Genomic DNA, 15,424 nt, shown 5'->3' on the forward strand with positions numbered 1-15,424 from the left:
AAGTCCGGGAAACCCAGGCACAAGCTTCCAAGATTCTCGCCCAGTGGAGTGGCATGGGTTGAGCTTGACTCCCGTGTGAGCTGTGACAGCACATGTGAAATGCTGTCCACCAAGGAGGCTTTGGGAGACTCAGCGCCCAGTTTGTACTGGGAGCTGGTCACTGAGGCAGGCCCTGCCTGGCACCTACCCAAATCCAGACTCCCAGGAGAACAGGTGTGTGGCACTGACGACACTGTTTGTACAGACAGTTGAGACAGAGTGAGCCACTTTTACTGGTTCTGGGAATGGTGGAATGCTCCTAAAATCCAAGTTCGCAGACACCAGCCAAGGGCTGACCTTGTCAGCAGGCCTCTCTGAGGATAAGCAGTCGGGCCTCCCATGCTAGCTCTTCTCAGCACGGGAATCTCATCCCAACACTCTTTCTTCGATACCTACGTTTCTTGAATTGTCCTCTGACTCAGGTTTACCATCTGTCGATTCCCTAAGAAGTTTAATAAATCTTTGACATATGCTCATTATAGATATAGATATATACATATATATGTATGTCATGTTGTCAACTTAAAGAAGTTTTACTTTGACAGACATAACTTAAGTGGGCTAAAGAAAGTTCAGCCAAAATGACAAGTTAGAAAACACCAACTCAATATTGATTATCAAGACTGATTACTGCACAAGTTCAGTTATTTAAAACCTTTATATTTGCATCTCATCTTTTCTTACTATCTCTGCACTGTAGAAAGTTCTCTGACTTGGGTGGGTAAACACTTGACTATTTGTACTGAAGGCACATATTAATAAAAAAGGAACACTTCTGCAGGTAGCTAATAATGGAGAAAGATAAATTTCCTCTATGAAATATGAAAATACCTCATTGTTTAAGAGGAAATTCCATTTAAATATATGACATATGAGCCAAAAGTTAGAAATGATACGGCTCCTTTATATCACTGTAAAGTTTGGAGCCTTTAAAAAAGGATAACCTTAATTTTAAGCTCAAATATAACATGTAGGATATAATATATAAAGTAATATCCTTATTTTCTGAACTTTATTATGCTTCAGACATTTCTCAAGTCATTTCAGATTTCAATAAACATTTTCCTATATTTTGTAAACTGCATTTTAAAATCAGAATTTTACAAATCTCCATATACAGTGATACCAAGCAAAAACCAAAAAATTCAAGCTTTATTAACAATTCTAAGTAGAAGAGAACACAAGAGCTGGCATGGTTAACATAAGCATTAGAAGGTAAACATCTTCTTAATAAAAAAATAGGAAATATTTTCATGAAAAAAAAATATCAAGGATTGCAGGAAGGAGAAAATTTTCCTAACAGCAGCTGATACTTCCTTCACAATTTGTATCACTTGTGCAAATACATTATTAAATAAATAGGTGATATTTACCAGAGAGAAGAGGAAAAAACCTTTTAAGTATCAGGGTCTTTCATTTGTTATCCTCTTGCAATCTTCTGGATCCATTAGTCTACATACCAACTAAAAATGTGCTTCTAGTTAACTACAGTTGAGAGTTTATCAATTAAGTCATCAATAGTGTAAACAAGAAGTTGAATGTCTGCTTTTTCCTTCATTCGGTGATCACTATGTTTTCGGAGGATGACATCCACGTCTGTGCTGACTACTCGGTCAGCAACCTGCAGGGACGTATGCCAGGGGACGATGTCGTCCTTCATGCCATGGAGCAATCGGATAGGGCAGTTCACAGGAATGGGGCTGTGTAACAAGCAGTGGTGCTCAGCTTCTTTAATGAAACTGTACCGAATGTGATACACTCCTTCTTCACTGTATTTTGATGGCATGGCCCACACGCCTTTCATCTCTATTTCCTTTTTTACCTATTGGGAAAAGTGAGGAAAATAAAAGTTTTAATGCAACATAAACACATGGAATAGTCTTAAGTGAAGGAAAACAATCCTTGAGGAAAAGAGACAACAAAAATGTAATAACAATAATTATCCATAATTAAATACTGTGTGCAAGGTGCTGTGACAAGTATTTTACACGTATTATCTCATAAGATCCTGATAATAATTCTGTTATTATATCATTTTTACAAAAGAGAATATCAAAGTTGAGAGAAGGTAAGTAACATGTTCAAAGGTGAAAGGCAGTAACTGTTGTGGCTAGGATTCAAACTTAGATTGACTGAACTTTACCAGGTAACATCTTAAATCAGATGTTGCTTCATCCCAACAGAAAGGAAAAATGAAGGGAGACAAATAAATAAGGCCTTAGAATCAAGCCAGGTATCATTTTTATTATATGAAATTAAATCTTAGAAGTAAAAACTGTTTAGGTTTTAAAGTCATAAAACTAAAAGCACCTACATAAGAAGTTACTGAAGAGGATGGGGCAGGAGGAAAAGGAGAAGAGTCCAGCACAGAACTAAACATGCAAAATAAGCAAGTGGTGACTCTGGAACAATCAAACACATGCAAGTTCAGGCTCAACGCAAAAAATGTGTAGTTTGTGCCTTCCAGAATCCTATGGAATGAGAAAAAAAATGTGCTTGTTGTTTTGGATGATAAATACTTCCTGTAAACCGAACAATGTTATGTCTACTTATTTCCTTAAAATTAAACATTGGGTATCTTTTGATTCTTGAAGAATTTTTTATGTAGATTAGAATTTATCTTAAACAATTTTTCTAATTAAAGTAACATACTCATTATAGAAAATAAGGGAGATATAAAAAGTATAAAAAGAAATAGATCACCCATAATCCTACCTCGTGGATATAACAACCATTAATATTCTGGCTTATTTTCTTCCAGTATTTTTCTATTATGTATTTGGTTTATATATATATGTGTGTATATATATATTTTATATATATATAAAATATTTAAAATACATATCTTTTACACATTTATCTGTCATTTCCTATGCCATGTTACTCATTTAATACACATACTTCTGGGTTTTAAAAAATTCCATGAGAAGTTTTTAAAGGCTGCATAATAGTCCACTGTAATTGACCTAAGATAATTAACTTGACTATTCCTGCACTGCTAGATATGTCCATGAACCCCTCGGAGCATAAAGGTTTATCTGTATTTAATAAATTCTTTGGAAAGATTATCAGAACTTAAACTAATAAACCAAGATGTAAATAGTTTTAAGACTCCTGAAACCATATAACATGAAGGGCATTTCTGACTAGAAAAACAGGTGGACATCTTACCAAAAACAAAAGAAAAAAAGTCACACATAACAAGGGCTGGCCCAGTGGCACAGGGCTTAAGTTCATGGCTCTGCTTCGGCAGCCTGGGGTTCAAAGGCTGGGATCCCGAGCGCAGACCCAGCACCACTTGTCGAGTCATGCTACGGCAGTGTCCCACATAAAAAATAGGAAGACCGGCACAGATGTTAGCTCACACACACACGCACCACAGATAACAGATTTGAAAATTGTGTATTTAAATTTTCAATAAAGATATTATGATTTTTTCCATGTTTAAAATTGTAATATATTGCAAATAGGAAAAGGCAAACAGAATTTAAACAGTAAAATAGCACACTATAATCTATATATATTTAGACATTTTAATGCATTTTTTAAAATTCCAAAAAGATTTACTGATTCAGTGAAAAAGCTGTATGTCTCAAAGCTATACTTCTAAATATGTCTCCAAATGATTTGAAATTAATGAAATTCTAAAAAACTAGAAAATTTATGAAATCTTAACATAGGGTTCTCTGCATTAAAACAACATGTGAACCAAATATTTAAAGCAAAAATGATATTCAGATATCCTCAAACTACTCAGGACTGTTCTTGAATTTGTAATTTCAGTAATTAAAACTTAGTTTCACTGGTTATTAGATGAAGTGGGAACTATGCTAATTACTTGGACCCAGTTCATAATTGTTGCATTTTATGCCTCCTCGCCCCCCAGGTAGCTCTGTTATCTGCCACTGAATTGAATGAATATTGTCCATTTGGAGAAAAAATTTAACTTTAAAAAATGTTATATGTCCCAAACCCTCAAAAACAAAAAGTTCATAAACAGCAAAAAAAAAAAGCATTAACCAAAGAAAATATACATAAGTTCTACACTAAGAAGAACTGTATCAAGGCAACACTGTTTTGAAAAGCTTGGATTCCAAACAGCTGCGCATCCTGTCTGACGCCCTCTAGTGACCAAAGGAGACAATGATCAGAGTCAGGTTAGTCGAGTTCCTGCACAATGATAAATGCTGGGTCTTAACATTCCCAGGGCTAAAGAAGACAGTAAAAAATCTCCATTTCTGCTCACTTGACACCGTCAGGGCTATCTGTTTGTGTGGAGAAGAAGAGATAGTGGTCTGAGTGTCCCTCTTTTCTTACACATGCTTTTAAGTTAACAAGGACTCAACATGTTTCTTTTAACAACCATTTGCTGGTCTGATTTAGGAATAGCAAAGATATGCCCTGATTTGCAGGCTACAGATCTTCTCAGTCACTTAGCGGGTATTTAGTGGGTATCTCCCACATCCTCCCTCTGAGCGATGTGGATACACGCACATAAAAGAAATGTTCATAGATCTTGTCATTTCCCATAACCGAAAAAAAATTGTTTAATCAATTCCTTTCCAATCTGCCATATGTTCTTCAAATAATTTCCTACCATGAGAAGCACCTGAGTTAGAGGATGGAGCAAGGGGTCCAAGGTTTAGAGGCAGAAAGAGTCAGTGGCAGAAAAATTTAGCAGCATGAGGACACTGAGCAACTACGTATGAGAAACAAGTGAGAAAGTGAAACAAAATCAGAAATAGGAGATAAGTGCAAGGAAGACTAGCTTTGTAATTTTAGCCCTGAGAGGAAATCATATGAAGAACGTGACTATGCAGACAACGTCACTGCTGAAGGAGCCAGCAAGAAGGTGAACTAAGAATAAACATAGCACAGATACAATATATGGCACTGGTCAATGCAGAACTCGAGGCAAAAGGCAATGACATTCGGGGCTGGCCCCGTGGCCGAGTGGTTAAGTTCGTGCGATCCGGTGCAGGCGGCCCAGTGTTTCGTCAGTTCGAATCCTGGGCGCGGACATGGCACTGCTCATCAAACCACGCTGAGGCAGCGTCCCACATGCCACAACTAGAAGGACCCACAACGAAGAATATACAACTGTGTACCGGGGAGCTTTGGGGAGAAAAAGGGAAAAATAAAATCTTTAAAAAAAAAAAAAGGCAATGACATTCTACTATTCAACACTACACACACACTCTTCCTTCTGTTTATTGCTTTTCCTCCTCCTCCTGCTCCCCTACTCTGGAGCAGTGGTTCTCACACTTCACCTGAGGGGCTTGTTAAAACAGACTGCTGGGCCGCAGTCCCAGTCTCTGAGTCAAGAATATGCATTTCGGGGGCTGGCTACGTGGCCAAGTGGTTTAAGTTCGCGTGCTCCGCTGCGGCGGCCCAGGGTTCGGATCCCGGGCGCAGACATGGCACCGCTCGTCAGGCCACGTTGAGGCAGCGTCCCACATCCCACAACTAGAAGGACCTGCAACTAAGACATACAACTATGTACGGGGGGTTTGGGAAGATAAAGCAGAAAAAAAAAAAAAAAAGAAGACTGCCAACAGTTGTTAGCTCAGGTGCCAATCTTTTAAAAAAAAAAAAAAAAAAAGAATACGCATTTCAAACAAGTTCTCAGGTGATGCTGCTGCTGCTGCCTGTGAACTACACTTTTTGAACCACTGCTCTAGACTGTTTCTTTCTTTAATTTTCTGGGTCTCAGGCTTTTCAGGATCTAGTTCCACAGGTGAAATTTAGATACCTAGAAAAAGTATGCCCAAGGAGAACTCAACAGATTGCAAAACACAAAAAATAACATATACAACAAACAGCTATTCCTTTATGCTTTCAGACAACTGAAGTGCTTAAACATATGTCCAATAGTAAAATATAATAAACTAATTACCTTCACAGTTATTTCAGAAACCTCATTTCCACCATGATTTACTGAAGAACATGCTAATAATGAAAAGCACTTTTTCTTTTTTTAAAGGTGAGAATAGAAGTAGGAAAAGTGTGCCAACTAAGTGTGTGAGCCAGGAATGGCAAATCTCACCTCCTGTGTGCTAATTCTGGCTGACTGAGTGTGGGCTTGGAGGGCTCGGCTCAGGGAGGCTCTGAGGCTTTCAGACTAAAAAAAAGTTTCATAATTGCTTAGCTGAGTCTAACATGGTCCTAAGAATAGGTACTATTTCCAACATGCCACCAAATAAGAATAAGAGGTACAAAAAGAGATCATGATGTATGATCCAAATAAGGAAATGTGATCAATAAAGAAAATTTTGCTAAAAAAAGGAGACAAAGTGTGATTTCATCAATGTGGCTCAAATATTTGGCAGAATGATTTGAAGGGACTGTGAAGAAAAGGAAACCTTAAACAAGAGACCAAATAGTTAAGGCAAAGAGGTACATACGATAGTTACAAGATAGAAATAGTTACAAAAAGACACAGTTACAAAAAGGCAGCGGACGCAGAAGATGGGCCAGTATTAAGTCAAAGGGCAGATGACAAATGAACAAATGTTCAAAGAAAGGAGGAGCAGAAGACTGATAGGAGGTACACACTGAGGCTGCCTGTGACTTACCTCAACAGGAAGCTGATTAAACTGTGTCACCAGGCCATCTACAGCTGTAGCTACACCAATAAGGGCAACTACCTTCTGCGGCCGTGCAATCGCAGCATGAAGCATAAGCCATCCACCGAGGCTAGATCCAACTAGTATCTAAAAATAAAAATATAGATAGTTTTAAAGAGGAATTTCTTTTTTTTTTCCTCTAAGGGGAGTAATTTAATAGACTGTATGTACTTTTTTTCTTTTATACCATTGGCTCCCAGATTTTTAACATTCTGCACAAAGTGGAGTTAGAATTATGATTACTTTTTGCTAATTAGGTTTACAATAAAGAATTATACAAATAAAATTTGTAAAATGAAAAGTAAAATGGTACATTTTATGAGAAAGTGAAAATAGAATAAGTTTAAATCAAATATCAAAACTGTTAAATTTAAAATATTAAATAAACTTTTGTATCCAAAGAAACAGCTCAAATATCAAGAGATTAGTCAACAATTATCATATTTAACAAAAATAGTCACCTGTGGTCCTACAGCTAAGTCATCAATTATAGAAAGAACATCTTTTCTCCATCTTCCCACTGTGCATTCTTCTAAGTTACCATCTGAATTTCCAACTCCTGAGTAATCAAACCTGGAAAAACGGAAAACACAGACCTGTATCTAGGTATCTACCCATATGCTTGTTTCTCCGATTTTGAAGGAAGGTAGCACATTAATTATTACAATGCCTAAAACATATTAAAATAAAACACTGAAGTCAACATATATTTCAGCAAATCCTACTGGCTTAAGCTTCAAACATTTCCTAGAACCACTCACTTTCTCACCTCCTCCACTGCTGCCAGCCTGGTCCAAGTCACTGTCCTCTCTTGACTGCACTAATGCAACAGTCTCCTAACGGGTCTCCCTGTTTCCCCCCATAGTAGTCAGGGATCCTTTGACAACAAAAATCATGTCTTGCCACAAACCCTCCAAAGGCTTTCTGAAATCTTTAAGTAAAATCCAAAGTCCTTATCATACGCTGGCCCCTGACTACCTCTCTGACCTCATTTCTTACTGCTCTCTCTCTCCCTCCCAACTGTATCCTCACTTTCCTTCTTGAATTTACTAGAATACACCCCCCATGTTCCTGCCCCAGGAGTTTTACATCAGCTTTTCCCCCTACACGGAATACGCTACCTCCAGATATCCACTTAGATGGCTCCTCTCTTCATTCAGGCCTTCGGCTCAAATGTTACCTCCCCAGAGAAGCCTGCTCTGACCACTCAACCTAAAACTGTGCTTCTTTCATCATTCTCTATTTCCTACCCTGTTTTATTTTCTTCACAGCAAATGTTGAACTTGACGTTATATATATTAGATTATTCATTTGTGGTCTGTCTCCCACACTAGAATGGAAGCTCCATATTCACACAGACTTCGTTTTGTTTACCACTGTTTTCCCAGTGCCCAGGTCAGTACATTGCAAATTTAACAGAAGGGAAAGAGACCAGAATCAAATCCATCATCACCAGCCCATCCACTTAAGTTTGCTTCTCCTTCCAACTTCCTAGTTCTCTATGCTCACAATCTGTCTCATCTATGAGTTTTACTTCTCCTTCAAGACTCAACTCAACAAACCATGAAGCATCATACCAGTCCTGCAGATTACCCTAAACCCCAGTCACAGGGAACTACTTCCAACTCCTGGACAAGCCCTGTCACAACTTTGAGCCTCTGCATGCCACTCCACTGCCTAGAAAACCTTCCTTCCCCACCCAAACTCCTAGTCATCCCTGAAGCCATGCCACCTCGTCTGAGTACTTGGACATAGATGCCTGTTTAGTAGCAGTCAGTCACTTTCTTTTGTATGTACTCAATTAACACTTTTCATATCGTGTATTGTAATCCAGTTTTAAATATCTGTCTCCCTCTGACTAGAAAGTCAGTTCTTCAAGGGCAGACTGTTTCATTCAAGTTTTTTCTCTAGGGTATAGCACACTGCCTACCCTGTACCATCCTCACTCACTCTCATTTCTTCTCATGTTCACCCCTTTCTCTTCAATTTGGTTAAGACCAGTATCTCTGTCATCTGAAACCCAGCCTATCTTCTAACCGTGTCACCAGGAATCTGTTTTTTCTCCAAATGGGTCCACTTTATACCTGTCAGGTTTTTTCTGAAACACTATATTGATATGGCATTATGTTCAATGGCTCCCTGTGACATACAACACAAAAGTTTAGTGCTTTAGCCTGTCTTTTTACACCACTGTATTCTGGTCGTCTCACTGACCTTTTATCACTTCATCAGAGGAAACTATTGCTTTTGCCAAATTGATCAACATGTTCCTAAAACAGGCTCTATGTTTTCTATCTCTGTTTCACACCTCATCTAATTCCTTCACCTGGAATACCTTCTCTCCTCACCTACATTTCTAATATCCTCTTTCTAGAGCTTAGTCCAAATGAACCTTTTCTTGCTGGAAAGGCTTCCCAGACAGATTGAAAAAATAAATCTCTACTTAATGAAATATCTATAGAATTCATTTTTATCAGTCACAATTAATTTATTATATCCTGCTCTCTAAGACAGTCATGTGTATACATGTGTCTCATCATTCCTATGAGACTGTAAGACTCTGGAGGGGAATCTTATTGTCTTATTCTTGTGTTATTTTGTCCTTGCCTTCTTCATAGTGGCTAGGCATGTAAACCGCACACACTATTATAATACATACTAAATGCACAGAAGTGGAAAGTAAAAGTAAAAAGAATTACTTTATTCAAGTTTAAAGCTTTCATGTTTTTCTGATTCTTAAACCTGGTAAAAGCTATAAATTCCATGTTTTTCGCATAGATATGCGAAGACATATGTGATATATAGTGTATACATATTTTCTTAGAGATACGAAGTGAAATGATTTTGGATCCTTGGGAAACAGTGTAACAAGGCAGCTGCTGAAGTCTAACCCAGTTATCGTTTCTCCTCAACACAGGGATGTAGGATAGAAGATGGACTGGGGAGAAGAAGGGAGAAAGGCCCGGCTAACTCTCTTTTCCTCCCCTTTAGTGGGCAAACGGGCATCTCTACTTGCTGCATCCTTTACATTTGCCTTCCAAATACATGGTGAAGACGTAAAACACAGGTAAAGCCCCTTCAAAAAGAAAATATAAACACTCAGTGATACTAATAGGCTACAAGTAAAAAATATAGTTCATTCTTGTTGAACCCTAACCAAGAGACAAAGACAATTCAAACACATTCAGCAGTTCAGGACCTTTAAATACAGTAACACAACTCTATCCTAGCAGCCTCAATACTCTGGGACATATTCCCAAATCTAGAATTTAAAATTCTATTAGAAATAATTATGAGAGAATAGCAGCCCTAAAGCCATGTGCCATATTCCCGAGCTCTGACTCAATCTTATTTCAGGCATGGTGACAGAACATTAGGAGACCATTTTCATATAGCCATATGTACTATTTCTTGTATACAAAATTAACCATTTCCTCATTCAAGATCTAAATTTTATAGCCAAAATCACAACAAAAGTAAACTGAGAAATCGGAGTATAAATAGAAGATAAAATCTCTTATAACAAGCGAAAATGCAATCAATAGTTAATAGTGATTAGATTGCAATGAAGTTTGATAAAAGCAAATAAAGAGGAACTTGACCAAATTAAAAATTTGCAGTGAAGGGCTTTATTTTATAAGGATTTACAAGATTGACTTAGGCTACATTTTAATACAGCACTACTTAATAGTCTGTGCCTATTATAATTTCATCACGATTATTAAATACACCTTTAAAAAGAAAATGAATTTTCATATGTATCCAAGATGCAAAAAACCCATAGGTGTCTTATAGGGGGACAGGAACTGGTTATAGTTCTCATAGTCTCAATTCAAATTCAAGACCTGGTAAAACGGCAATTTCTTGAAATTCAAATTCTTTTGGGGACAAAAAAGGAGAATGCTGGTAATTTTTCTGATATTATCATGTTTTGCTCAGGCTAGTTCCCCTTCCTGGATAGCTCCTCCTTCTTAGCCAAATCCTAACTATTCTTCAGTGTTCCTTTATAAGTCTTTTCTATCCACTTCGACCCCCAGTTTTCTCTCACCATCTACAAATAAGCACACTTCTCTTTTGACACAGTCCCATTCTGATGAGTATCTTGGCCTAATTTCCCATACATATTTTATCTTGTGTTTTCCCACCCTGATTAAAAGACCCTTAAGGGCAATGACCATGTTTTATAATTCTTTGTATATTTCACAGCACCCAGTATACTGCTAGAAAGTCTACTTGCAAAAGATACCCCAGTCTTTACTATAACGGCTCAAAACAGATTTTTAAGAGTTCTAAGCATGAAAATGAAATAATTCAGTTAATTTGAAAAAAGATATGACTAGATCCATATACGTGACATAATTTCTTCTAATATCTTGAACAAATAAAGTCTAAAAGTTATTTTATTTTCACTTATATTTATTATTTTATTTCTAAAGTTGTATTTTCTAGACCTAATGAGTGAATATTAGTGAAACTCCTAACAACTTAGATGAACAGACTTTCAGGCTGTTAGTGCTAGAAAAGAATTCAGATTATCTTTAGTCCCATCTCCTCCTTTTTTACGATGAAGAAAATAGGTCCAGGGTTTATTAACAGATTCATCTTGTCACAGTTATTGCCAGAATTAATTCTAGAACACATCTTTCTTGAATTCTAAGCCAGTGCTCTTTCTACTAAACCATACTATCTCTTCTGGCAAATTAAGCACTAAATAAGTGATTGTTATATGTAAACAAACCTAATAACAACAACGTAAACACGTCATTTTACTAAAATAATTTTCAACACAAAATATCAGGAATTGTGAAGTCAAATTTTAGTTAAACAACACATATCCCTATTTATGCTTATACATATTCAGATTACAGGAGTGAGAAAGAGAAAACTCAGTAGAAATGTGAATTATACAATATTGATTTTATAATACTTTTAAATACATATATTATCTTAAACTATGTATCCTAAAACTAAGAAAATAGTCAAATAAAAATCCTAAGTCCCCAATGGAAAACCACAAAATAATTACAAGAAAGCCAACTACTATATTGGTTTATTGTCATTTTAAAGAACCTTACTTATTATTTACAAGAACCTTAAATCACAAGATGAAAATTTACAAAGCATTAAAATATATCAATCTATGAAAATGTTGGCATTTGCTTCAACTGGTTAGAGCAGAAGTCTTTGATATTGCCACGCTAAATGGCAGTAATATTTTCTGTGAAATGTGTTGTTCCTACCTTATATAGGCGTGACCAAGAGATTTGCAAAACTCCTCAATTGCCAATGCTTTTGTACCATTCATATTAGAAATATAGCCAGGGATGAAGATAACTCCCGGACTTTTGCCTTTTAGCCTCTTATAAGCCAGGTTTGGAAGGTCTGGTCGACTAAGGAAAGAGATTGATGTCTTTTGTCTGCAAGCTAAACAAAGTACACAAAAAATAAACTAGTTTGCAAATACGGGTTTTGGAAAACCATATATATTTTCAATCTTAACTTTCTTAACTCATCGAATTGATGTCAAATACTATTTCCATTTCATAGGAAAAACAAAAACAGATGAAGCATTAAACTTAAGTCTGTGCATGATTATCTTTTAAAATCTTGGTAAAATCTGTACCTTTTTTGAGCAAGGTCCAATCTTGATTCTTCCAAAATACACAATGAGGTGGAAGTTTCAAGGTAACAGAAGACAGAGACTTGTCACGAATGTTTTCCTGTTGCTGCTAAATCATCTGCCCTAAATAGTATCAATCAACATTCAGATTCACCTACATTAGTTTCAGCTTTCTCTTGTGAGATTTTTGTCTTGTTTTTAATTTTTTTAATGTTTGAGGAGTTTCACATCTTCTACTTTTTGGCGGGGAGGGGGAGAAACAAGTTTGATCTGCCCTTGGGAAATTGTTTCAAAGGGGGATGTGCTGTGACCCTTTTATTACTGACTCCCTCTCCACCCACAAAATCATGGCCCGTGGTAATAGCCAATCATGATTCTGTATCAGCTGAGGTGGGTTCAGTGTGTAGTTTCTTCAAAAGTAACCTTGTATAGATATATGATAGTATCATTTTTGGAAAAAGATTTCTCATAGGACTCTGCAATCACTGCGTTTTATTTGTTGGTTTGGCTTTTTGTGAATGGTACACACAAATCTTAGTACAATTTAAGTACAACAGCACAACCGGTAAACCTTAAAAGGTTACTCCATTTCATTGTTTCTAAAGTTCTTTCCCTACCATAAAATCAATTCTTGCTCCTAAAAAAAGCAGAAAAATATTTTAAAAACAGTCATTTCTACTCCCACCTCCTCCTTCCAAAGAAATTAGTTTGTGTATTTCCTTACAGTCTTTTTCTGGACCACCAAAATCTCTTCTTTTATTTACAGGAAACCTCCTTCCACTTTACTGTGGCTAATGAAGGCTCCTCAGACTCCTCCATTTGAGCTGCTGAAGTTTTCCTCATTTTGGATTTGAGAAGTTGATTTTTGAAAAACTGAATTGAAGGCCTTACATCTATCCCTTTTACATGTAAGCTTGTTTCAAAGTTTCAATATATAGTGAAATATGCCATATTTAAAAACTTTCAGTGAAAAACAGGGTCAGCAGGAGCCAGTTATGTTGGTTGGCAGATTGTATCAGCAAAAATGTCCACTCCCTGTATCTTAGCTCAGCACTCAAAAAATCCTTCCTATCCTCTTCTCGATACTACTTGCAGCGCAGGAATTTCTCCCTGAGTCAATTACAATTTATTTAATTTTGGTGAGTTATAAGCGGTCAGGTTCTAAACATTATATCCATAAATGATTATTTGTGTTATAAAGATTAGTTCAAAGCCTGGGCCATTACGTGCTTAATGAATGTTTGCTAAACAGATGGAGTATTATACTCTAGTTAATGAATTGACACACTATACTTTGCCAGAGGAACATATATATAACACGCCTTTTGGTTGTGTACAATTAAACCTAAGTTAAACTGATTACATACGTTTACAATTTTTAACACAAAACAAAGGGTATCTGCAATGACAATTTCCATTCTATGCATCTGACAACCGTGTGGCAAGGGTGTGAACACAACAAAATCCCAAAATACAAGGAGGTAATTCAGAAATACTATATATATGGGAGGGTGAAGGTGGGTAGGGTGGGACGGGGAAGAATCAAACACAAGATAGAGAAAATATTCAGGTGCTCTGATATGGGGTTCAAATTCTCATTTCCTTTGTAGAGTAATGATTAACGTTTTCACTGGACCGGGAGCATCGAGAAGACAAAACTTGGCTTTAGGCTTAATGACGGCGTCTACACTTTTACAAAGAAAATGTTCATATTGTAAATTCCCTCAAGTTAAGGGAGGGTAGGTCTAAGCACCTTCACACAGAGTCACAATCTGTAAACCCCTGAGAACCCGCAGAGAAAGGAAAGCAAGAGCAACTGATAATCAACGTTGGCGCCCACTGCAGGGGCGGCGGGCAGAGCAGGCTGCTCCGGCTGCTGAGCCGAAAGCGCCGGCGGGGCGCGCAGTCCAGGACGCCCGGGCCCGCGGCACAGCCCCCCTCACCGTCCGCGCCAGAACCGCCGAGAGAGCACAGAACCGGGGTCCCGAGAAGGGGGCAGCGCATTTCTGAATGGGGCGCCAGAAACCCTAGACAGGGACGGACGGAACCCGGGGTGTTCCAAAGAACGCGTCCTACTCCCGCCTTTCGGACACTGACCTGGGAGCCCCCGTGGCGCCCACTCGGGGTTCTGGGCAAGTAACGCGCTGACACCACGGTGAAAGCCGAAGGAGATGGGCGCCCGGCCCCACCTGCAAAGAGGCAGCCGAGCGGCCACAGCCGCCATGCCCACCCCCGCCATCTTCCCAGAGCTCCCCGCGCTCCACGCCGACCTACAGAGACGCGCAGAGCCTACGGGAACCGGGGCTGCGCATGCGCCGCCGTCTGGACGACGGAACTTGCTGAACAGCGCTCGGGGCGATTGGCAACACCCGCAGAGCGCGCATGCGCAAAGCGTCGTCGCGCTTGCCGGTTTTTTGCCGTGGGGCGGTTCTCGTCGCCGGAGTGTTTGCCTGTGACAGTTTGGAATGTTAAGTGGCCTGAGTACGCTACTTTCTCAGTGGGCTGGTAGATATTTCAGGGCTGGAGGCGCGGAGAGGCACTGTATCCAGCGTTCCTAGACGGGAAACCATCTGATCATCCCGAGGACATTAGGGAGCGGAAGCATAAAATACTAGACTTGCTGCCTGACTAGTCGCTCTCACCCGCTGACACTTTAAACCTGTACCGGAAATGCTTCCAAGATCTGACCTTAATCCTGCTTGTATAAATACCTGCAGTAGAGTCGAGCATTCACCGCTGCTTCGCCCCCTCTCAGTTTGCTTTTGTTCTAGCTCTTTGTATGCCTCACTATTGAATAATTGAATTATTCTGACTCCTGCCTCATGCTCTAGGCAAAAATAAATCCCAGTCGATAAACGATCTCAACGGAAGAATAAAACAGAGGATTAAATACACTTGAGGAGAATATTTTATAGTCTGGGGGTAGAAGGGACTTTCTCAAGCAAGATTTGAAATCTCAAAACCGTAAAGAATAAAAATGTTTGTATCCGAATTTAAACGTTTTGAATGGCAAAAATCACCTCGAATCAAATGAGAGTCTAGAAAAATTGATTTTACAGCATCGATAAAAGAACATTAATATTTCTATTCAGCCTGCTCCTAGAAATAAGAAAAAATATATAATTCCGATAAAATTGGC

General features: G+C 38.3%; 1 protein-coding gene across 1 annotated transcript; it reads right to left on the reverse strand.

The window, feature by feature from the left end:
* Positions 1–1,173: 1,173 nt before the first annotated feature.
* On the reverse strand, positions 1,174–14,625 carry ABHD10 (abhydrolase domain containing 10, depalmitoylase). The gene is made up of 5 exons (XM_008530504.2): positions 14,383–14,625; positions 11,906–12,089; positions 7,127–7,238; positions 6,615–6,752; positions 1,174–1,861 (listed from the first exon to the last, which is right to left on the reverse strand). The coding sequence occupies exons 1-5, from the start codon at positions 14,522–14,524 to the stop codon at positions 1,517–1,519; spliced, it is 921 nt and encodes a 306-aa protein (XP_008528726.2). The 5' UTR covers positions 14,525–14,625; the 3' UTR covers positions 1,174–1,516.
* Between the last annotated feature and the right edge of the window lie 799 nt (positions 14,626–15,424).

This window comes from Equus przewalskii, chromosome 18 (assembly GCF_037783145.1).
Source record: "Equus przewalskii isolate Varuska chromosome 18, EquPr2, whole genome shotgun sequence".
NCBI lineage: Eukaryota > Metazoa > Chordata > Mammalia > Perissodactyla > Equidae > Equus > Equus przewalskii.

Excerpts from the sequence above, each read along its gene's own strand:
- ABHD10 (XM_008530504.2), bottom strand. The coding sequence starts at position 14,524 with ATGGCGGGGGTGGGCATGGCGGCTGTGGCCGCTCGGCTGCCTCTTTGC. Across the intron at positions 12,090-14,382 it reads GGCGCCACGGGGGCTCCCAG|CTTGCAGACAAAAGACATCA; the intron begins GTCAGTGTCCGA and ends TACTTTGTTTAG. Across the intron at positions 7,239-11,905 it reads CTTGGTCACGCCTATATAAG|GTTTGATTACTCAGGAGTTG; the intron begins GTAGGAACAACA and ends CCGTTTTTCCAG.